Source organism: Eumetopias jubatus, unplaced genomic scaffold, assembly GCF_037043125.1.
Source record: "Eumetopias jubatus isolate StellerSeaLion01/CBP00866 unplaced genomic scaffold, mEumJub1_p1.0 scaffold_17, whole genome shotgun sequence".
Taxonomy (NCBI): Eukaryota; Metazoa; Chordata; class Mammalia; order Carnivora; family Otariidae; genus Eumetopias; species Eumetopias jubatus.
In genome coordinates, this window is record NW_028274823.1 from 54,566,232 (window position 1) to 54,588,782 (window position 22,551).

The following is a 22,551-nucleotide window of genomic DNA, read 5'->3' on the forward strand; positions in this document are numbered from 1 at the left end:
GCCCCGAGCCTCACTCTCTGGGCCTGTGCCCCTGGGCGAGTGCCCGTGAACAGGCCGTGCCTAACAGTCCATCCTTCCCACCCAGCCCTCACGGGGGACAGCTGAAAGACTAGAGAGAATGCATCTTCTTTCTCATGGGACCCAGGCCACCAAGGGGAGCATAGCAGCCTGAATTGTTATGAAACCATCCATTAAAGCCAGAGGTGGGGCCACGTGGGTGACATCCCAGCCCTCTGCAGATAGGGCAAGTTTAAGGGAGCCCTGGAGTCTTTGCCTCCTGCCACGGTCTCTGTCTCAGCTGGGCTTTGCAGGCAGGACAGCCTTCTCCGGTCAGCCCCAAACAGGTCGGACTTAGTAGCTGAGCAAGGACGGCTCTGCTCCTTCTGGGGGGAATGGTAGAGAGCAGAGTTCACATGAGTTTTGACCCACACCCTGACTCTTCCCGGGACCCCTCTTCTCCAGCCTGAAGGGTTCAGTGGGGTCTGGTAGCACTTGGTGCCTGGCTTAAGGTTCCATGCCTAGCCCTGGGTTTGGGGACATCTCAGCCATTGACAGCAACCTAGGATTGGATGCCTTCAGGTCTGGTCCAAGGGGCCATAAAAGAAGCCTCCAGGCAAGAAGAAATAGGACAGTCTGGATAGCTTTCCGTGTGTATCCTAGGAGAGAAGAAGCACATCCTACCTGCCAGGGTGTCCTCATTTGTGCCCTGCTCAGAGATGGTAGCTACATGTTTGTCTCTCTGTCTTTTGAAGAAGTTGCAGGCATCAGGCTGTTCCTCGGTGGCCACTGGCTCCATCGGGACTCCCAGTGAGACCGAGTACATTGGTGAGGGCATCGTAAGAGGCTCTCTGCCCTGGAGAGCAGCCTCCTTCCTTCCTAATCATCTCCCCAAACCCTCCCTTGCTGTGCCACTCGGTGTAACGTTTCAAAAGGCAAGGAGATGCCCCAAGATATCCCGGTGGCCTGCTGCTGTTAGGAATGTTGGCCTGCTAGGCAGCCTTCTCTCCCAGGGGCTGGGTTCTGGGGCTACAACCACCTCCCATCCCTGGATTCACCTGCCCCTCCCTGGAGCTCTGCCCTCACTCCTAGTTGAGCAAGTCCACGACTTACCAGGCAGAAAGGCCAGCAGCACAGCCTTGTCTCTGCTCCCTGGGGGCAGTGGGTGCACTCTGTATCCAAAGTCACATCCCGCCCCCGTTTCCTCTCTGGACACTTATCTTCTAGGCGAGGTTTTCTTTCTCTTCGCGTTCCTCCTCTTTTCAGGTCAGGCTTCAGGCTGGTGTCTTAAGGGAAAGGAAATGCAGGTGGCAGGTTGAAAGGGCAGCAGGAGACTGCCCACAGATAGGGGACCCAGAGTTTCTGCATTTTGTTCTGCTTTCTTATAAACCCCCCTTCTTTTTCCTGTAAAATGAGAAGATCCTGAATTTCTTTGGGTAAAATGTGATTGTGCAATGACATGGCATCTGGCATAAGCAGATTTCTGGAGAGATGCTTTGAAGCAAGTCTTTGGCCCGGTCCCACCTTAAGAGTGCCTCCAGCGTTAGGTCTCTGGGCCCCTCCAAATACTCCCCTCGTCCAGTCGATCATCTCTCCGACCATTGCTCCCATCCACACAGTATTACGGAGGCCACCTCAGGCCTAGCTCCTCCGGGCCAGGCCGGGAGGCAAGGGAGGTCTGGGAGTCGAACCTGAGCGGCTTTGGTGACTCCAGAGGAACTAAACCATCTGTTTTCTTGTCTCAGCCACAGAGCAACAACAAAAACAGTCTCGTAAGCCCAGCCCAAGAGCCCGCGCCCTTGCAGACGGCCATGGTACCTCCTGACTCCGGCTTCTCCACCCCTGCCCCTGGCTGCCTTCTGCTCCTTCTCCTTTCCTCTTCTTGCCCTCCCTCCCAGGCCGCCCTGGCCCTTTCCTTCTCATCCCTGTAGAGCAGGCTGCTTTGTGTCCTGCCCCGTGGGCCCCTTCCCCCTCATTGTCCCGTGTGGCCATGCTCCTTCCTGCGCTGCACAACTTCCGCTCCTGCTCCTTCTGCTGTTGGGGGTGGGGAAGAGTGGTCAGGGCTCTCAGCTAACCCTCTTAGCCCCAGGCAGAGCCCCCATGGGTCTGCTATGGGGGCCGGGAAGGTGAGTGGCTTATAAAAGAAGAGGGTAGGAGCTTTCTTGGGACCTGTCGTTCAGTTCTTGGAGGCCTCCTTGTAAAACCTGCCTCAGCCTCTCCTTTGCAAAGCTACAAACAGGAAGGAGGGCTGGGGTCCCCCACCTCTGGATGGTGCTGAGGCCTCTGAGGTCCTGGAGTGCCCCATGCTGGGGGCACCGTGTGCTCCCAGAACTCTCTCTGCTGGTAGTGACTAACTAGAGAGTTTGCAGGGGGGATGCCTGGGAGAGACGGAGGGGTGGTGGGCCTGCTGCTCCTGCCTGCAGCCCGGGACCCTCGTGCTGCCTCACAGCACAACAGGGCCAGGAACTCTGGCGAAGGCCCAAGGTGGTAAAGCAGGCAGCTCCCTGGGCTCAGCTTGCTGAGGGGGCATCCTGGGTCTTTCTGGGAGACTTTAGTCTGGTCTCTCTATGTCCCCGCCTCCTACACACCCCTTGGTGAACGCCGTTGGCAGGGCCTGGCCTGGGCCCTCAGCCCCATGGCTCCTCCAGCATAGTTGTCCTGTGGGGAAAGAACCCTCAGATCCAGCAGGAATCGGGGACAGAGGCCCTTGTCCTCTCAGCTTCTCTGATACCTGCTCCTGTTAAGTGCCAGGCCTGTCCTTCTTACTCAGCCAGTACTATCCCCTAAATCTGGGGCTTCTGGGACCCAGGTGAGCCAGGATATTTTGTCTTGTGGGAATGGCTGGTGGGCAGGCCTCCGTGGTCATCATAGGGTCTAAGAGGGACTGGGCTAAAGGATGGGGTCCCTGAGGGAAGAGCCGTAGTTCTGTCCCCAGGTCAGGAGGATAATTTTCATCTTCTCTCACAGGAGCCACAAACCACCGTGGTACACAACGCTACAGATGGGATCAAGGTGAGTGGCTCCTGAGCTGGTCTCCTGCTTTAGGGACCAGCAAGAAACAGGTGGGCTGGGTCCCAGGGTCTATGGGGCCTGCAGATGGCAGCCTGCAGGCCACGCCTTGAGGCCAGGATGTGTGCAGAGTCTAGGCTGGGGATAGTGTGTACCTGTTTGTCACTCCAGTCCCTGAAAGGGCGTTATGCTTCGTGCCCTATAGTCAGACGGGCCTGGGTTTGAATCCTGGCCCACTGAGTAAGTCCCTGTAGTACTCTGCACCTCAATTTCCTTATCTGTGAATGAAGGATAATAATAATGGCATCTCCCTCCGTGACTTGTGAGGCTTAAATGACAGCAAACAGCTAGAAAAAGAGACAAGAGTATAATCAGACCCTAGAGCATCCTCTGTTGCCTCACCCCATTATGCCGTCAATAACTTTGTCGTCTTATTGGCACCCCCATTAGTAAATATTTACTGAGCCCCAAACCATCCATGGGTCTGGTCTACAGAGGTGACAAGACAAAAATCTCTCTCCACGGGTGTAGGGGAAGCATATAATAAACCAAAACCCATATAAGTAAGATAAAATCCAATAGTGGTAAGTGCTGTGAAGAAAATGACACAAAGGAAAGAGAAGGGTTGAACAGGGCTTTTCTTTAAGTGGTCAGGGAAGGACCTCCCTCGGGAGCTGAGTCTCTGAGCTAAAAACGAAACGGTGGTAAGGAGACAGCCAGGCAGACTCTGGGGCAGAGTGCCCTAGACAGGAGAGCTGCAAGCGCAGGGGCTTAGCCTATATACAGAACAGAGGAAATGAAGCAGAGCCAAGAGTGTGAGGCCGGGGGAGAGCGGCAGGAGGGCTATGACGCTGGAGAAGTCGGAGGCCTGCTACATAGGACTTCATAGCAGTATGCATCGTCTTCCAGCAGCAAGGAGAAGCTATTGGAGGTTCTTAGCAGGGGAGTAATGGAGTCTAATTGACACTTTGAAAAGCCCCTCTGGCCATGTTAGGGGCAAGAACTTTAGGGAGGAGGCAAGCATGGATGCAGGGGGACCGGGAAGCTATTGTAGTCTAGGTACCAGATACTGGTCACTTGGACTCAGTGCGTAGCTGTGCGTTTGAAGAGAAGAGGTAGGGGTGCCTGGCTGGCTCAGTTGATAGAGCGTGCAACTCTTGATCTCGGGATTGTGGGTTCGAGCCCCACGTTGGGTGTAGAGATTACTTCAACATAAAATCTTTTTTTTTTTTAAAGATTTTATTTATTCACTTGAGACACAGAGATACAGAAAGAGAGAGAGAGAGCATGAGCAGGGAGAGAGGCAGAGCGAGAGGGAGAAGCAGGCTTCCCGCGGAGCAGGGAGCCCAATGTGGGGCTCGATCCCAGGACCCTGGGATCATGACCTGAGCTGGAGGCAGATGCTTAACCATCCGAGCCACCCAGGCGCCCCCATAAAATCTTTTTTAAAAAAATGAAGAGAAGAGGTAGGAGACAGGATTTACTTTGGAGATAGGACTGATAGATTTGAATTTAGGTTGGATAAAGAAAATGTAAGGGAAAGAGAGAAAGCTAAGATTCAACCTAGAATCAAACCTAGAAGAGGACTCCAGGTTTTAACAACAGGATAGATAGTGTCATTTACCGAGTTGGGGAAGAGTAGGGGGTTGGGGAAGACCGCATTTGGGAATCCAGGGTTCTGTAAAAAAAAGTCAGATGGCAAGGGTGAAAATCGAACCTTTTATGATTCTTCCTTGCATCTCCTGCAGGAGCGCAGAACAGCCCCCACTGTGGAAATGGTGTGCAAAGCATACATTCCAAGGACAGGGGTGGGGGTAAGAATCCTGATTGCCTGGGTCCAGTTCATGGGTCCACTGGTTGGTGGTCACGTCCTCTAATTACTCCACCAAAGATATTATATAATTACATTTATATGCAATGTCCAGAATAGGGAAAGCTTTCCAGACAAAGAGTAGATAAGTGTTTACTTAGGGATGGAAGCAGGGAATTGGGGGAAGTGGTGAGTAACTGTAAAGGATACTGGGTTTCTTTTGCAGGGTGATAAAAAATACCCCAAATTAGATTGTGGCGATGGTTACACAATATATACTTACTAAGAAACACTGAATTGTACACTTTAAATGGATGAGTTGTGGCTACGTGAATTATGTCTCAATAAAGTTGCTATTTAAAAAAAAAAAAACCTACTCTGCTTTTGTTCTGCTGGGTTCCTTTAGAGTCCAAGGGCCTGAGTGTATAGAAACATGTTCTTTTTGGCCTACAGGGCTCCACAGAGAGCTGCAACACCACCACAGAAGATGAAGACCTCAAAGGTAGGTGCTGGCCCTTGGTGAGGAAGGGACCCCAGCAGTGTCCCGGGTACACTGGCTCTTGTTTGTCCCCAGAACTGAGAATGATGACTCCTTATACTCTAGGAGAGGGCTTGGCATAAAAAGCTCCTTTTCATGGGCTAAGATGTGAGGTCCCTGTCTGGCCTGGCTGGGCTGGGCAAGAGGCTTCTCTTCTTTGACCCCAAGTCTGGAATAGCTAAACCAGAGCTTTTCCTGAGGCCTTCCAGGGCCAGGGCTCAGAGAACTGTTCCTGTTGCTGATAATGATGTGACATCCCGGTGCAGGAACGTCCTGAGTCCCTGTAGAAGTAGCCCACAAATACAGTGAGTCATTAGGAGGGTGACCCATTGTCCTGATTCCCCTAGGGTTGAGGTGATTCCCAGGATGTGGAACATTCAGTTGTAAAACCGGAACCATCCTGGGCACACTGGGACCAGTGACTCTTGCCACGGAGTCTTGTCATGAATGATGGAATCGGGACCACATTGGGCCATGTCCTGGTGGTCCCTTGAGGACCACCAGCCTAAGTGTGGGCCTGGCCAGAGGGCCATGGGGTGTGGGAGGGCATGGCAGACCAGACCACCGGGGAATCTCTGTCCCGCTCTTCGGTTTGGCCTCTTGGAATTGCTCCCTTTGCCATCAGTAAGTGACCTGAGGCCAGGCTCGCAGAACAGACGGAGAAATGCTGAAGGACAGAGCTGAGAGAGCACACCCAGGGGTAATAAAGGGGCACTAAACCTTTGGGAACCAAAAAATAGAAAGCATAAACATATAAGGTAGTAAAGAACAGTACCTCTAGGGCTGCTGGGATTCAAGCCAGAGCAGTTCAGTTCTGGTGATGCTGTGGAGTGGCTCCTTCACAGCTCTTGACCTTGTAGCCTGGCCCCCTACAACATCTTCCCTGGGAGCAGGGGTCCTTATACAGGCTATTTGAAGGCTCCTCTGGAAGCCACAAGCCCAAGTCTGCACCTTCCTGGGGCTGTCAGCTGGGAGGCCTCTCTGGCAGAGGCGGCAGCGTGGGATGTGGTCCAGGTGTCCACAGCAGCCCGAGGCGTTGCCTTGCCCCGGCTCTGCAGTGCCACGGGCTTGGGTCCTGTCTGGCTTGCTCGCTCACCTGCCTTGTTCTGTTTGTTTTGGCTGCTCTGCCTTGCCCTGCCCTGCCCTGGCTGGCTAGCTGCCCCGCTCCGCACTGGGAATGGCAGCTCGGGGCCTGAAGGACGGAGCTCCCGGGACAGAACAGCCCCCTCTGCAGGCATGCAGCCCCAGCCTTCTCTCTGCTCCTCAGCCAGTAAGTGTGAGGGAGGCACAATCTGGCTTCTGTCTCCCTGGCTCATCCTGAAGCCCCTCAGGGATCTCCCCCCCACCCCCCTAGAGCTGTCAGCCCAGCCCAGCTATCTGTCTTAGTAAGCTTGGGGAGCTCGGCCACTGCTGGGTGGGGGAGCTGTTTGGAGGTGCTGTTAATGCCAGGCAGGGGCCCCTGGGACCAGGGCCCAAAGACATAAAGGAGAGTGGGTAGAAGAACTTGGCATGGTGGGAAGGAACAGAGAGGCCCTGGGGCATTCAGTGGGCCTCACGGCAGCAACGAGCAAAAAAGAAAGGCCGAGTCCGAAATCAGAGTCAAAGGTGGTGGGAGCGGGGCTGGTGCTGGAATTGCCGTAGCCAAGAACCATGTTGAGATGTGGTGTTGCCTGAGGCTCAGCGTATCATATTAAGAGCGTGAGGCTTGGGGTGAAACAGACCCGAGTTTAAATCCCCAGCTACACTACCTCCAGAAATGTGTGAAGCAGCTTACACCTCCCAGAGCCTCAGCCTCCTTCTCTATAAAGTGGGAGTAAAACAGCACCTACCTCAGAGCACTGTCATGAAAAATAAATGAGATAGTAGAATGTCTTGGTACGATGACTTGCTGGGTTAATGGTAGCTCATATTTATATTTTAAGTTGTGTCTGTGTAGAGAATGCCTTTGTCTGCTTCTTTTCCTTCTACCATCTATCCTTTTAGAGTTTATAAACACATTCCTCTTCACCCATAGGGCCCCAGTCAGGTCCTGCAAATGGGTTTGGTGGGGTTGGGGAGGATGTGTGTGTGTGTGTGTGTGTGTGTACACGTACGTACGTACACCTACCTGCTTGCCTCTGGGACGTGGATAGAGCTCGTTTGTTCCCCTAACGTGCTGCCTACTCACCTGGAGCTGCCTCCACCACAGGACTGGTGGCTGTGGGGCCCCCACCTGACCATGTCTTTGGCTGTGCTGCCCTCTTCCAGCTGTTCTAATGCACACGTTTGTCTCGCAGCCTCCCACTCCTGTGAGGAGAGCCTGGGCCAGCCCGGGGCTCTGGTCAGGGTTAGCCTGAGCACAGTCTGAGCCCTCTCTTACCCTCGTGGTGCCCCTGCTCATGGTGGTGCTCCCTGTCAGGATACCACCAGCAGCATTCCCTTGGCTTTGGATGGGGTAGGGGTGGGGGGCTCTGAGGGCACCAATTCTGCCTACCTGTCATTCTGAGCCTTGTCCTGGTTTTCTTGAGGGACACAGCCTGGCATGAGAGTTGGTGTGAGATTTAGAGCTTTCCCAAGGCTCGTCCAGGGTAAATGGAGCCATCTCTCTGGTGAGAAGCTCCGCTTAAAAAGAATGTTTATAGTTCCAAGATCCTTTATCCCAGAAAAGTCCTGTGGAGGAGATGAGCAGGGTGAAGAGAATTAAGCATCCATCCCAGGGCTCTGTTCATCCTTTCAGAGCCCTCATCCCTGGCTGGGTTCTGCTCTCAGGCTGGCTGTTGCCCAGAGCTAGGTTGTGGACCACTGAGGGAGGGCTAGGGGTGGTGTGGTGGTGGTGGTAATTGAGACCTGACTGAGCCCCTTCAGGTGAGAGAAGTAAGCAGGTGGTGGAAATAGCCATATCAGGGGATGCTTCTTAAGAGAGGCTGAACGTGCTGGGGATGGGATAACGGACCCTGGGCAGAGTATTAATGATGGCCAGGCTCCTCAACTGTAAAAGACAAGAGTGTTTTCTGCATCCTGGTTGTTGATGGAGAGGGAGACAAAGGCGAGAGAACCATACCTAATGGGTGGGCTTCGGGAGGAGGGGGCCGTTAGCTCTATAGGACAGCAGAGAAGGAATGAAGAGAAAAGTGGGCTCATTCTTCCTGCAGAGGCCCTTAATGTTCAAGACAGGGAAGAGGGTTATCTTTGTCACAGAGATCACAGGGGATTCTCTGAAGGATTGGGGAGGGCTCTGTCACTTGGGAGCTCCCCAGTTCCGTGCAAGTAAATTGCTGGGTTTTTCCCCCCACAGTGCGAAAACAGGAGATCATTAAGATCACAGAACAACTGATTGAGGCCATCAACAATGGGGACTTTGAAGCCTACACGTGAGTAGAGACCCATTTCCTTGTGACCCAAGGCATCTCTTGAGGCCTTCCCTCCTCCCCAAAATCAACTTGGACCCTGGGAAAAGGGAAAGCTGGGCCTTGGGCATAGTGTCTGGATTAAACACCAGGCCCTTGGGCTGGGATCTCTCCCAGGTAGATACCCTGTGATAGTACCCCGCACCCCCTAAGATCTCAGCCATCTTGTCAGGCCTAGCCCACAGTTAACCTGCTGCAGGACAGATGCCACTGACAAGAAAAAAAGGCAAGTCACCCCTGTAGGAGACTGACAGGCTGCTTTTCTTTCTGCAGGAAGATTTGCGATCCAGGCCTCACTTCCTTTGAGCCTGAGGCCCTTGGTAACCTCGTGGAGGGGATGGATTTCCACAAGTTTTACTTTGAGAATCGTGAGTGGGTTCGTGCTGCTGATATACTCCTGCCTGCCCCTTCACCCCCTTTGCCTCTGTCCCTGCTCACCTTCTCCTCTTCCCAGTTGCCCGCTTTTCCCTTATTTGATCTGCTTGGCTGCACCCTGGTCTATGTGTTTGCCTCCTTGTACCCCGAGGATGGTCTTAAACTGACACCTTGGAAGGACCTGCTCCAGAGCCCCACGTGCCCCATCATTTTGCAGCGGCTTTGTGGCAGAACTGGTTTCACAATCAGGGTCACTATTCCATTCAGCCTCACCTCTTTCCGCGAAGACTGGAAACCACTGAGATCAGGTTGAGATGTCAGCAAGTAATAATGAAGCTCTTTATCTACAGGTTTCACAGTAGAGGAAAGTAAAACCAGGATAAGAATATACAAGCAAGTAGCAGGGCACTGTAGGTGATTTGTGAGATCAGAAGCTGTGGCTTGGGTCCCGCCTGAATATGGAGGGAGACAGTGCCGGCTGAGGGGCTGTGCACTCTGGACAGTTCATGGAAGTCCCGAGGGATAAGAAGATGAATCACCACCTCCTCCTATCTTTCTCGCCACTCTCTAGCACCCTCCTCCTCCCTATTTTTTTTTTCCCTTTCTTTCCTACTTTACCCTAGGCCTTCCCCATCCTGCCCCGAGTTCTGTTTTATTTTGTCACTGTTTTCTCTACTAACTACCAACCCCTTCATATCTCAGCTGCAAAGGTAAACCCTTGGCTATCTAAGTAATTCTATTAGCCAGAAGCAGCTTCAGAGTTTATAGAAGGCCTAGGGAGGGTCTCAGGTAGCCCCTGTCCCACATTTGAAATGGATTAAAATGTGAATCTCTTTAAAAGCTACCCAATCTGCCTTTGTTCGTGATAATGGTGACACAACTTCTTTTACCTTTCCCCCAGAGAAACCTGAGAACCCTGGGGATCTCCTGAGCTTGGTGCTTTGGTGATTCTGTTTTAACTTTGGACTTTTTTTTTTTTTCCTAAATCACAAATGCAGTTTGAAATCTTAAGCTCTTGATTTTGCTCTGCAGCCAGTTAGGGACAAGCCAACCCTTATGAAATCTAAACATCAGCCTGGAAGAGTGGAAAGATCTTAGGTTTTAGTGAAGAGTCAGATGGTCCTGAGTTCAAATGTTGTGTGATTTGAGCAAATGACTTAACGTCCTTGAACCTGTTTCATCATCTTATAATAAAGATAATCATATTGACCAAGAAATATAGCTTATGTATGTAAAAACCCCCAGCACGATGTCTGATTAAAGTAGCAGTTGCTATTATCATCGTTCTCCACCTCTTTCTTCCTTTTGGATAACTGAGACTGATGTTCTGGGATTTCCTGGCCTCTGGTGTGTGGGGTCTTAGAGACTCCCAGAATGGCTGCTGGAGAGAGGGTGAGACCTGAAGTGCAGGCGGGGAGGGAAATCCGTGCTCAGGCCTGACGCCCTCCTACCTCCCGCACTCTGCCTTGCCCCCTGCAGTTCTGTCCAAGAACAGCAAGCCCATCCACACCACCATCCTGAACCCGCACGTCCACGTGATCGGGGAGGACGCAGCTTGCATCGCCTACATCCGCCTCACCCAGTACATCGATGGGCAGGGTCGGCCTCGCACCAGCCAGTCGGAGGAGACCCGGGTCTGGCACCGCCGGGATGGCAAGTGGCTCAATGTCCACTATCACTGCTCAGGAGCCCCTGCTGCACCGCTGCAGTGAGCTCAGCCACAGGTGCACCTGGTGGGGGGGGAGGGAGGGGACAGATGGGGTCAGAGGAGGAAGAGGAGGTTGAAAAGTGGCACGGGGCGGGGGGGCAGACGTGGACCATCCCAGAGGAGTGGCAGCAGCCTTCAGACAGACTTGTGTCTGGCCCCAGGACTCCAAGTTGAGTGACTTTGGACAGGTGACTTCCCTACCCTAAGCCTCAGTTTCCTTAGCTGTCAAAAGAGGGGGGGGTACCTACTTCACTGAGTTGAGGATTAAATAAGATACTCATAAGTGAAGCATTTGTTCAGCAAATGTGAAGCGATGTTATATTTATTTATTTTTAAAAAGATTTTATTTATTGGACAGAGAGAGACAGCGAGCGAGGGAACACAAGCAGGAGGAGTGGGAGAGGGAGAAGCAGGCTTCCGTGGAGCAGGGAGCCCGATGCGGGGCTCGATCCAAGGTCCCCAGGATCATGACCCGAGCAGAAGGCAGATGCCTAACGACTGAGCCACCCAGGCGCCCCTGATGTTATATTTAAATTCTAGCTTCTCCCCCATCCTCCACCTTCTCAGGCAGACTTGGCCACGTGTGTCGTGTGTTGGAAGTCCCTGGAACTCATCTGTGTGCTTATTGTCCTTTGTTCTGTGACCACATCTGTCCTCTTTGACAGGGGCATTAGGAGATCCAAGCCGGAGGTCAAACCTTCGCAGCCAGAGGCTCTGGAGGGCCTGAGTGACAGCGGCAGTCCTGTTCGTTTGAGGTTTAAACAATTAAATTACAAAGCGGCAGCAGCCAATGCACGCCCCTGCATGCAGCCCTCCCGCCCGCCCTTCGTGTCTGTCTCTGCTGTACCGAGGTGTTTTTTACATTTAAGAAAAAAAAAGAAAAAAAGATTGTTTAAAAAAAAATGGAATCCATACCATGATGCGTTTTAAAACCACCGATAGCCCTTGGGCTGGGAAGAAGGCAGGAGTTTGTGTGACACCCGTCCTGGCACGAGCAGCCGGCTCACCCACCAGCCCTGAAGAGGTGAGCTCGGCCTCTGGCCTCCGTGGACTCAGGGGACCAGGCAAGAACTCTGACGGAGCTTTGGGGGCTGTGATGTGATTGCAGCCCCTGAGGTGGCCTGCCTGCCCCAGGTCTAGGAATGGACTTCTTCTGAACTTGCATAGCGCCTAGAATGAGGCTGATGAGAACATCGTGGCCATCAGACCTACTTGGGAGAGAACGCAGAGCTCCCAGCCTGCTGTGGAGGCAGCTGAGAAGCAGTGGCCTCGGGACTGAGGGCCTGGACGTTGCTGTACTGTTCCATTTAGCGTAGAAGGGAAGAGAATTGGTGCTGCAGAAGTGTGTCCGCTACGAAGCTGATGAGAAACCTCGTGTTAGTCTGACATGTACTCACTCATCCATTTCTATAGGATGCACAATGCACGTGGGCCCTGATACTGAGGCCCAATACCTGCAGCTGGGAAGAGGGAGGGGTTGCTGCTTTGCTTTGTGTTTGTTTTCTTATAACTTAGCAAGGAGAGAGCCAGGCCCTGGTCAGGGCTCCCCTTGCTGCCTTTGGCAGTTCTGTTTCTGTGCTGATTTGGACCATCTTTGTCTTGCCTTTTCATGGTGGTGGTCCCTGTGCTGACCCTCCTCTGGGCCTGAGCCCTCTGCCAAGTGCCCCTGGGGGATGGGAGGAGTGAGGCAGCGGGATTGAGTTGATGGTTGTTTCTATGCATTCAGGCTGCCCTCAGGACTGCCTCCCGTCTTACTCTTCCCTTGCTGCACGTCCATCTCTTTTCCTGTCTTTGAGATTGACCTGACTGCTCTGGCAAGAAGAGGTGTTCTCTTTAAAGAGGCCTCTCTACTGAGCAACTGAAGTGTATGACTTACTGCTGGACAATCTGCATGGGCATCACCCCCACCACCACCACCTGCATGTACCCAAAAGAGGTGTCCAGAGCCAAGGCTCCAACATTCATTGTCCCTCTCTGTGCTCGAGGAGTTCCATTACAGGAGGGAAAGATCTATACTGTAAGCAGATAGCAGAGAAGATAATGGAGGAGCAATTGGTCATGGCCTTGGCTTCCCCAAAACAACTGTGCAGACTTACCTGCACAAATATCTGCACTTTTGGGGGAAAGGTGGGTAAACCCCAGCTTCCTGGACTACCTTCAGGAGGCACAGGAGCTGGGAGAAGAGGCAAAGCTACAGGTTTACCTTGGAGCCAGCTGAGAAGAGAGCAGACTCACAGGTGCTGGTGCTTGGGTTCAGCCAGGCTCCTCTGAGCACCTCATGCATGCCTCAGCCCCTGGGCCTAGCCCTTTCTTGCCCTGCAGCCTGCAGTACCAGCACGCAGACACCTTCACCACAGGGTTTGGTTTTGCTGGCTTGAAGACAAATGGTCTTAGAGTTCATTAAGACCCATAGCTTCATATGGCTGCTCCAGCCCCACTTCTTAGCATTCTTACTCCTCTTCTGGGGCTAATGTCAGCATCTATAGACAATAGACTATTAAAAAAAAAAATCACCTTTTAAACAGGAAATGGAAGGCATTTGATGCAGAATTTTTGCATGATGACATAGAAATAATTTAAAAATAGTTAGTGTTTGTTCTGAATGTTGGTAGACCCTTCTAGCTTTGTTACAATGAAACCTTGAACTGAAGATATTTAATAAAATAACCTTTAAACAGTCCATTGTGTTACTGCTGTTGGAGGCTTATGGCCAAAGGCCTAAGAGTTTAGCCTCCTGAGTTACAAAGCTTCAGATGGAGAGATGTAGCTTTTCCCACTCCCTTGGGGGCTCATTTTAGAAGAAAACTTCCTCATAAACTCATCAGCCTCCAACCAGCCCACCGGGCTGCAGAGGCGAGTTTGGGGTGGGGAGGAAAGCTGCCGGCCCTTCGCTGGTGGGCCAGGGGTCTCGCCCCGCCCCGAGCCCCGCCCCCCGAGCCCCTCAGTGGGCCGACTCGGCCTCCCCCTCCGCCGGGCTTGAGTGGACGAGCCCGCAGCCTGGGCCCGCCCCTGCCCCGGGAGTCGCGGCGCCTGACGCTCGCCAGACTGTGCCACCGGGCGGGAAGCGGGGGGGTGCGCCTCTGCGGGCGGGGCGCGCAGCCCGGCGTCTCCGAGGCCGAGGCTTGACAGAGCGCTGCGGAGAACCGTTCGGCTGCCCGGCACCTCGGCGGTGCGGCTGCGAGGCCCGGACTCTGCGGGGACCTGAGCGGGCGCCGCGAGCGGCAGAGCGCCGCCTCCCCCCCGGGTGGGAGCGGTGGTTGGGCCCGGCTGCGGCAGAGTGTTCGCTCGGAGATGGCGGAGCCGCCGCGACGCGGCCCGAGGCCCCGAGAGCTGGGAAGCCGGGCAGCCCCGGGACGCGGCGGAGCCCGGGGCCAGCGGGGACGCCGCCTAGTCCGCCGGGTGAGCCGCCCTTGAGGATAACCACCCCCACTCAGAGTGTGACCACCCACCCACGGTCGCCCGCAGGTCCTCCCCTCGGTGTTGCCACCATGACCACCCGCGGGGTGGTCCTGGGTGGCCCCCAGTGCGGCCCAGAGCTCCCCTGTCCTGCATCCCTTCCACTAGCCTCCCTTGTGGCTTCACTGCCCTCAGCACGGGGCTCCCCATCCCCTCCGGGATCTCCCAGCCCAACGCCTGCCTCGATGTCACCCCAGGCTCTCCTCAGCGCGTCCCTTGCGCGGTCCCCATCCGGCGCTCCCTTCATATCCACCTGTGACCCCATGTTCCCCCTGAGCAGGGACCCTCCATCCGTGACAGCCCCCCCCTCCGCCCCGGTTGTGCCAGCCCCGCATTCCGGTGTCGCGGCTCGGTGCCCCCTCCTCCCACGGCGTCTGCACCGCTCGTCTCCCCGCGCGGGGGCCCCCAGCCCCACCTTCCCCGGTCTCTATCCCTGGTGCTGTCGCCCAGCCCGGGCCTGGGTGACCCCTTTGGTTTCCGCCTCAGAAACCTCCCGCTGCTGCCCACGCGTACAGCACCCCCCTACCCCGTGTTCCTATCCCACCCCTTACTGTACCCCGATAGCTCCCTCAGCACCCCTTCCCTGAATATTGCTGCTGCTTCTAGGTGTGAAGCCAACATGCAGTGGTTTAAGAGCACCGGCTGTGGAGCTTGACAGGCCTGACTCTGAATCCCAGTTCCTCCACTGACTGAGCTGTGTGATCCTGGGCAAGTTATTAAGCTTCTCTGGACCTCAGATTACTCATATGTAAAATGGGGATAATAATAGTCTCTACCTCTTACCTACCTCCCAGGGCTGATGTGAGCATTAAATATATGGAAAGCTCTTAGAAGAGTGTCTGACAAAGAGTAAGCTCTCAGTAATTATTTACATTATTCTTAACATGAAGGGGTGAGACACCCTGAGTGTCCACTTCCCCTCAGTGATGACTTTTCACTACTGTGTTTCCCCTCAAGAGTTTCCTTTAACTCTTAGGATTCACCCCTTCCCATCACCATTTTGATCCTCTCCCAGCTTTCTTTTCACATCAGTTCATTTGACCCAGGCCAAAGCTGAACTGTTCTTAAATTGTCTCTCTCAATTCTGAGGAACCCTGTCTCTGCCTAATCACCCCTGAGATGTGTGTGTCTGGGAGGGGGTAGTAGGGAGGGATTGCCAGTCACTGGCCTTCCTAAGAATGGCTAAGCTGGAGAGAGCAACAATAAAGCTTCTAGAAGTGGTCTATCTATTGAAGAAAGCAGTCCCCAGAATTAGGTCTCCCTGAAACTGTTTTCTGATCACCCTGTCCTTACCCCTCTCTTATTGGTTGGATATGACTTAAACTCCTGTTCCTCTCATCCAGCCCCATTCCATTTGCTCTGTTTTTGTAACGGGATTCAATCCCTCCTGTCTCCACAGGCTAGCTCAGGACCTTTCTGAGCTGTTCAGTGATGGGATATAGTATCACCGAGGCTAAGTTAGGAAGGAAAACTAAAGTGATAGGGAGAGAGACTCTGGACTCAGTTCTCCAGCTTATCTCAGACGCCAGTGATGTGGCCTGCCCTGGGGCTACATTTTTATCATCTCTCCCACACTGGTGCAGGTGAGGTGAAGGGCAGGGGTTGAGTAATTTTTCACAAGCCATGGAAAAGACAGTCCCCAGGTTCTGGGTTTGGAAGTGAATTGAATGATTAGCTAGCAGCATTTCTCTTGCTTCTTCAGCTCCCCCCACCGTAGTGTCCTCCTGACTACAAGTTCGTTAGTGCTTTTAGCTTGTGATGTTGGGTTTGACTGATGAGGAAGATTAACAGACTCATGAGTTTCCTCTTATCTGATATTTCGTTGGAGCGCGGGACTTGTGGGACTTGTGGGGCTTTCCGTCCCTTCCTCCCAGGCTGACCGGAGCTCCTGCTGGTTGACCGACTGCTCAGTCGTGGGCTGGGAACTTCTTTCAGAGCAGGTTCATTTTCAGCCTCCTGGGCTGTTTGGTCTCTTGCTAGTGGGAGATTTATTCCGTTCCAACCCTTGAATGTACTGCTCTAACTCAGAACTTAGCTCAGGAAGGAGACTTTAGACAGTATTCTAAGAAAGGGAACAAGCTGTGAAGTGAAGGTATGAGACTCAGATTGTGGTGTTCTTCTACAGGAGCTTTTTTTTTTTTTTTGGAGAACAAGTCGTCCTGTGAGCAGGAGGTAAGAGAGATGGGTGAAGAGGGGAGTGGATTAACGATACACTTTCAGGTGGAGAAGTAACCCTTGATTTCTCTGTCTTACAAATAGTGAGAGCAGAGATTATGAACTTTGTTGACCTCTGATGTGAGGAGCGCAGCAGGACCAAGAGTGGAGCCTGGCTAGATTTGCATCCTGAAGCCATGGACCAGGGGGCCATGGTGACCTGAGACCGATGGACTCTGTCCAGTTGCCCCTTGTGGCCCCTTCTAACTCCCCTACCCTAAAATAAGGGGACTTGACTCCAACTTTTCAGGGAACTGACCCTGAGGAATCCTTTTCCCTTGTTTTTCTATCCTTCTACCCTCCTGAGAGAGCCCCAGCCTATAGAACTCCTACCTCCCATCCCCTGAGGTAGTCCCCCTCCCTGCCTCCCCTTCCCCGCCATGCTCAAGCTGTGGAAGGTGGTACGCCCAGCTCGGCAGCTGGAACTGCACCGCCTCATACTGCTGCTGATCGCTTTCAGTCTGGGCTCCATGGGCTTCCTGGCTTACTACGTGTCCACCAGCCCCAAGGCCAAGGAACCCTTGCCCCTGCCCTTGGGAGACTGCAGCAGTGGTGGGGCAGCTGGCCCTGGCCCTGTACGTCCTCCAGTCCCACCACGGCCCCCCAGGCCACCAGAGACAGCGCGAACTGAACCTGTGGTCCTTGTGTTTGTGGAGAGTGCGTACTCACAGCTGGGGCAGGAGATTGTGGCCATCTTGGAGTCTAGTCGTTTTCGTTATAGCACTGAGCTAGCACCTGGCCGAGGGGACATGCCCACACTGACCGATCATACCCGTGGCCGCTATGTCTTGGTCATTTATGAAAACCTGCTCAAGTATGTCAACCTGGATGCCTGGAGTCGGGAACTGCTAGACCGGTACTGTGTGGAATATGGTGTGGGCATCATTGGCTTTTTCCGAGCCCATGAACATAGCCTACTGAGTGCCCAGCTCAAGGGCTTTCCCCTTTTCCTACACTCAAATGTGGGGCTCCGGGACTACCAAGTGAATCCTTCTGCCCCCCTACTGCATCTCACACGCCCCAGCCGCCTGGAACCTGGGCCACTGCCTGGTGATGACTGGACCATCTTCCAATCCAATCATAGCACATATGAACCAGTGCTTCTTGCCAGCCTTCGGCCAGCTGAGCCCCCTATGCCAGCACCAGTGCCTCGCCGGACCCGGCTTCCCACTGTCATACAGGACCTGGGGCTTCATGATGGCATCCAGCGGGTGCTCTTTGGTCATGGCCTTTCCTTCTGGCTCCACAAACTTGTTTTTGTTGATGCTGTTGCGTACCTCACCGGCAAGCGCCTCTGCCTAGACCTTGACCGCTACATCTTGGTAGACATCGATGACATCTTTGTGGGCAAGGAAGGTACCCGCATGAAGGTGGCTGATGTTGAGGTCAGTCTTTCTCCTGACTCAAATTTCTTTCCTCAGAAGCTGTTTCAAGCTCTGTCCTATCAGACTCCCTTGACTCTGAGCTTGTCCTAGGTATTAATCCCTGCCCTTTTCAGTCTGGGAGAACATTACTTTTCGTTTTTCTCCTGCTCAGTCTGCTCTCATGATTTCTCATGTTCCTGCTACCCTTCCCAGGCTCTGTTGACCACCCAGAACAAACTCAGGACCTTAGTGCCCAACTTCACCTTCAACTTGGGCTTCTCGGGCAAGTTCTATCATACCGGTGAGTGTATTCTCCTGCTCCCTCAGCGTATCAAGCTTAGTTTGATCTGTCCCTTCACTGTTCATCTTCCTGGGCAAACAAGTTGGACAAGAAGGTCAGGGCTTGGGGTCAAAATGCTGTGAGGAGCTAGCGGTGGATATGAATTTAGGTTAGCAGGGGTGGCTGGAGGTCAAGTCAGCAGGGGGGCAGGTAGGCTTAGGTAGGCAGAGGTCAGCAGTCTTGTCCCGAGAACGGAAGGTGGTCAGTGTTGTTACAGAACAGAGGAGGGCACAGGGCCTGCCTGGCTGTGGTCAGTGGTCAGTGTGTGATCATAGGGACGGAGGAGGAGGATGCAGGGGACGACATGCTGCTGAAGCACCGCAGAGAGTTCTGGTGGTTCCCCCACATGTGGAGCCACATGCAGCCACACCTGTTCCACAATCGCTCCGTGCTGGCTGACCAGATGAGGCTCAACAAACAGTTTGCTCTGGTGAGACCCTTGGATCTCTTCCCCTTACTTTTCTCAGAGATAATCGTTCCTTTTCAGCCTTCCCCTACCCTGTCCATTTTTCTTTCTGTGGAGGCGTCCCCACCCTCTTTACCCTCTACTCCCTGAACCTCACCAGGTCCTGGTGAGAGTCTATGCCATTCCCAGGAGCATGGGATTCCCACGGATCTGGGGTATGCTGTGGCCCCCCACCACTCGGGTGTATACCCCATCCACACGCAGCTCTATGAGGCCTGGAAGTCTGTGTGGGGCATCCAGGTGACCAGCACTGAGGAGTATCCCCATCTCCGCCCTGCCCGCTACCGCCGTGGCTTCATTCACAATGGCATTATGGTGAGGGACCCCCGATACAAACTCGAATCAAACTCCTTTGTTTAGATAGCCACCAACCTGCATTGACCTGTGTCCTGTCAACTACTAGTCCAAGTTCACATAATAGGGGGTAGAGGGGTAAAAAGTCATCATGCACATAGGAAGTTGTATTGGTTAACTCAAGACAGTCCTCTGCAAACCCAGGGAATTCTAATGCTGTAGGACTTTTGTCCCTTACTACTTTTCATTCGCCTTTCAAATCTCATCCGTCTCTTTCTTTTCCCCCCTTTCTTCTAGGTACTGCCACGGCAGACGTGTGGCCTCTTCACTCACACAATCTTCTATAGTGAATATCCTGGAGGCTCTCGTGAACTAGACCGGAGCATCCGAGGTGGAGAGCTCTTTCTGACAGTGCTGCTTAATCCGGTAAGGTGCTGAGAGGAAGGGCTAGAAGACTAGAGAGCCAAAGTGTATGTAGGCTGGGACCTTCGCGCACCAAGCCTGATTCTGAGGTGGGGTAGGCTCTCCGCTTCTGACATGCAGGCACCCCTTTGTAGATCAGCATTTTTATGACCCATCTGTCCAATTACGGAAATGATCGGCTGGGCCTGTATACCTTTGAGAGCCTGGTGCGCTTCCTCCAGTGCTGGACACGGCTGCGCCTACAGACCCTGCCTCCCGTCCCTCTTGCACGAAAGTACTTTGAACTGTTCCCTCAAGAGCGGAGCCCCCTTTGGCAGGTACGGATGGAGCTCAGGCTGACCAGAGAGACAGGATGAGGGTGGGAAGGATTGAAGAAAAGATTAGGCATCTGATTCTTTATCTCACCTTCAGAATCCCTGTGATGACAAGAGGCACAAAGATATCTGGTCCAAGGAGAAAACCTGTGATCGGCTCCCCAAGTTCCTGATTGTGGGACCCCAGAAGACAGGTGAATCATTCCTAGCTAACTTCTCTTCCCCTGCCTTAAACCCAAAGGATTCTTTGGCCAAAGAACTCCCTTCTCATACCCACCCCTCCTTAATCCAGTCTCTTGAGACAGTGATTCTTAATTCTGGTGGTGCATCAGAATCATGTTTGTGTGTGTGTGTGTGTGTGTGTGTGTGTTGCATCAGGATCATCTGTTTGTGTGTGTGTGTTGCATCAGGATCATCTGTAGTGTGTGTGTGTGTGTGTGTTGCATCAGGATCATCTGTAGTGTGTGTGTGTGTGTGTGTGTGTGTGTGGTGCATCAGGATCATCTGTAGTTTGTGTGTGTGTGTTTAAGATCCGCAAGTGATTCTGATGCAGTCAAAGCTGAGAACTACTATTTTAACCCTTCCCTAGGCCTCTCTTAGTCTTTCCTTCTCTCACTATAGTTTGTCCAAAGGGGATATTACTACCCAGAGTAGTTACTGTCTCACCTCCTTAAAGTTCATGTTGTTGATCTGGCTTCTTTCCCACAATAGTCTGGACTTTCTCTCCCATTTAGGGACCACAGCTATTCACTTCTTCCTGAGCCTGCACCCAGCTGTGACTAGCAGTTTCCCTAGCCCCAGCACCTTTGAGGAGATTCAGTTCTTCAACGGCCCTAATTACCACAAGGGCATTGATTGGTGAGACTGGGATCCCTTGGAATGCTTCTCAGAGGAACACTCCCTCCCCTGCAAATACCCCATTCCAGCTTCCACTAGCACAGCTCACTCTGCAAATTCTCTGCCTTTTGTCTGTACTACTTCCTAGGTACATGGACTTCTTCCCTGTCCCTTCCAATGCCAGCACTGACTTCCTGTTTGAAAAAAGTGCCACCTACTTTGACTCAGAGGTTGTACCACGTCGGGGGGCTGCCCTCTTGCCACGAGCCAAGATCATCACTGTGCTCACCAACCCTGCTGACAGGGCCTACTCCTGGTATCAGGTGAGCCTGAAACTAGGGATACATTGGGGCTTAAGTGAGGGAGGTGGTGACTGCTAGAGGGACAGAAAGCAAGAGGGTAGGGAAACTAAACCAGTTGCTTTGGGGAAGGATTCCTATGCTATTTATTCACTAGACCAAGAGTAGGGCAGAATAATTCTGTCAAATCACCCATCCCTTCCCTTCCTATTCCTTGTCCTTCAGCACCAGCGAGCCCATGGAGACCCAGTTGCTCTGAATTATACCTTCTACCAGGTGATTTCAGCCTCCTCTCAGGCCCCTCTGGCACTTCGCTCCCTGCAGAACCGCTGTCTTGTCCCTGGCTACTATTCCACCCATCTGCAGCGCTGGCTGACTTACTACCCCTCTGGACAGGTATGATCCCCCAGTAGCCCTTGTTGGGGTCCCCCTTCCCCTCAGCCTAGAGGCTTCTAAGGAATACAGAGGGAACCACATCCCTGTCCCTTTAGTTGCTGATTGTGGATGGGCAAGAGCTGCGTACCAACCCAGCTGCCTCAATGGAGAGCATCCAGAAGTTCCTGGGTATCACACCCTTTCTGAACTACACACGGACCCTCAGGTGGGAGAGTATGACCCAGGGGAGGAGGAATCTGGGGGAAATGGGGAAGCAGGTTGACCATGTCTGTTTGGAAGAGACATGTGTCCCTGTGAGTTGGGAGAGGTAGTGTACGTTTATGGGGTTTGAATTCCCTTTCTCCCTGCCAAACAGTGGCCTCTTCCTGTTGAGCAGGTTTGATGAAGAGAAGGGATTCTGGTGCCAGGGACTTGAAGGTGGTAAGACTCGCTGTCTAGGCAAGAGCAAAGGCCGAAAGTACCCAGATATGGACACTGAGGTGAGTAAAGCGTGGGACAAGGTATCCCTCTCTGCCTCTAAGATCTCATCCTTGTCACACTCCTTACCACTTCTGCCTCCATTTTTCTCCTATTAGTCCCGCCTTTATCTTACGGATTTTTTCCGGAACCACAATTTGGATCTGTCGAAGCTGCTAAGCCGGCTTGGACAGCCAGTGCCCTCATGGCTTCGGGAAGAACTGCAACATTCCAGTCTGGGCTGATGTCCGGGCCTCCTGTACCAGCAAAAGCCCCCTAGTTTGCTAAAGGGCAAGCCCAGAGCAGGGCCCACAAGGGGGATAAGAGCGGCCCAGCCCCTGCCCCTTCTACCTCAGTGGCCCCCAGGCCTGGGATGGCTGAGAAGGGAAGGGCAGTCCTTTCCCATAGCTCTGGGGTCTTATAAAGGGGCTTCCCTTGATACCCCACCATCATGGTACTAGGCACCTTTGACCCATGTTCTTGGAAGGTGGGCAGGAATGAAAGGGTCCAGGCAGGGTGTAGAGGAACATATTAATCCGATGATTTCCCTCTTTATCCTCAGCAGTCTGTCTATACCCGACTATGGGAGGGACCCCCCTACCGTGGGATCAGTGGGGTCTACCTGTGGCCCGGCCTCCCTAATGTCATTCACATTGAATGGGGATGAGGCCGGACAGTGGCTCATAGAGCTAAGTATGAGCCCTAGCTGTGGGCTAGAAATGTCCTTAATAAACATCCTTATTTTTCTGTTTTGTCTGCCTCACTGGAGTGGGAGAAACTTAGACTAAAGCAAGTTATCAGTCTCTTCCCCACCCCGGTTCAAAGCTCATCTGCACATGGAGGGAAAGAAGGCGAAGGCCCAGGCAGAC

At 53.1% G+C, this 22,551-nt stretch overlaps 2 protein-coding genes and 1 long non-coding RNA gene across 14 annotated transcripts in view; 2 read left to right on the top strand and 1 right to left on the bottom strand.

The window, feature by feature from the left end:
* CAMK2G (calcium/calmodulin dependent protein kinase II gamma) overlaps positions 1-13,503 on the top strand; it is a 55,597-nt gene extending 42,094 nt beyond the window's left edge. For 3 of the 10 annotated variants that reach the window (XM_028109475.2, XM_028109478.2, XM_088019982.1), the window contains 8 exons: positions 1,743-1,811; positions 2,965-3,009; positions 5,270-5,318; positions 6,511-6,624; positions 8,629-8,704; positions 9,014-9,108; positions 10,595-10,839; positions 11,489-13,503. In XM_028109475.2, the coding sequence (XP_027965276.1) occupies positions 1,743-1,811; positions 2,965-3,009; positions 5,270-5,318; positions 6,511-6,624; positions 8,629-8,704; positions 9,014-9,108; positions 10,595-10,827 (681 nt within the window). In that variant the 3' untranslated portion in view covers positions 10,828-10,839; positions 11,489-13,503. Of the gene's footprint in view, positions 1-1,742; positions 1,812-2,964; positions 3,010-5,269; positions 5,319-6,510; positions 6,625-8,628; positions 8,705-9,013; positions 9,117-10,594; positions 10,840-11,488 lie in introns of those variants that run through there. The other 7 variants (XM_028109480.2, XM_028109481.2, XM_028109487.2 and 4 more) reach the window with 5 other exon arrangements.
* On the bottom strand, positions 11,136-15,170 carry LOC148162170 (uncharacterized). The gene is made up of 3 exons (XR_015767116.1): positions 15,067-15,170; positions 13,027-13,317; positions 11,136-11,565 (listed from the first exon to the last, which is right to left on the bottom strand). It is a non-coding gene; the product is annotated as an uncharacterized LOC148162170 (long non-coding RNA).
* NDST2 (N-deacetylase and N-sulfotransferase 2) lies at positions 13,940-22,429 on the top strand. 3 transcript variants are annotated; one of them, XM_088019980.1, is made up of 16 exons: positions 13,940-14,222; positions 14,886-14,987; positions 16,405-16,451; positions 16,539-17,878; positions 18,071-18,158; positions 18,473-18,627; positions 18,793-18,978; positions 19,255-19,383; positions 19,515-19,697; positions 19,792-19,888; positions 20,429-20,552; positions 20,680-20,854; positions 21,056-21,226; positions 21,322-21,431; positions 21,603-21,705; positions 21,802-22,429. In XM_088019980.1, the coding sequence occupies exons 4-16, from the start codon at positions 16,874-16,876 to the stop codon at positions 21,925-21,927; spliced, it is 2,652 nt and encodes an 883-aa protein (XP_087876106.1). In that variant the 5' UTR covers positions 13,940-14,222; positions 14,886-14,987; positions 16,405-16,451; positions 16,539-16,873; the 3' UTR covers positions 21,928-22,429. The 3 variants fall into 3 exon arrangements, with proteins under 3 accessions (XP_087876106.1, XP_027965273.1, XP_087876107.1); XM_028109472.2 differs by having other exon boundaries at positions 14,886-16,451; XM_088019981.1 differs by lacking the exon at positions 18,793-18,978 and having other exon boundaries at positions 14,886-16,451.
* The last annotated feature ends 122 nt before the right edge of the window (positions 22,430-22,551 follow it).

Excerpts from the sequence above, each read along its gene's own strand:
- NDST2 (XM_028109472.2), top strand. The coding sequence starts at position 16,874 with ATGCTCAAGCTGTGGAAGGTGGTACGCCCAGCTCGGCAGCTGGAACTG. Across the intron at positions 18,159-18,472 it reads GGGCAAGTTCTATCATACCG|GGACGGAGGAGGAGGATGCA; the intron begins GTGAGTGTATTC and ends GTGTGATCATAG. Across the intron at positions 20,553-20,679 it reads TACCACAAGGGCATTGATTG|GTACATGGACTTCTTCCCTG; the intron begins GTGAGACTGGGA and ends ACTACTTCCTAG.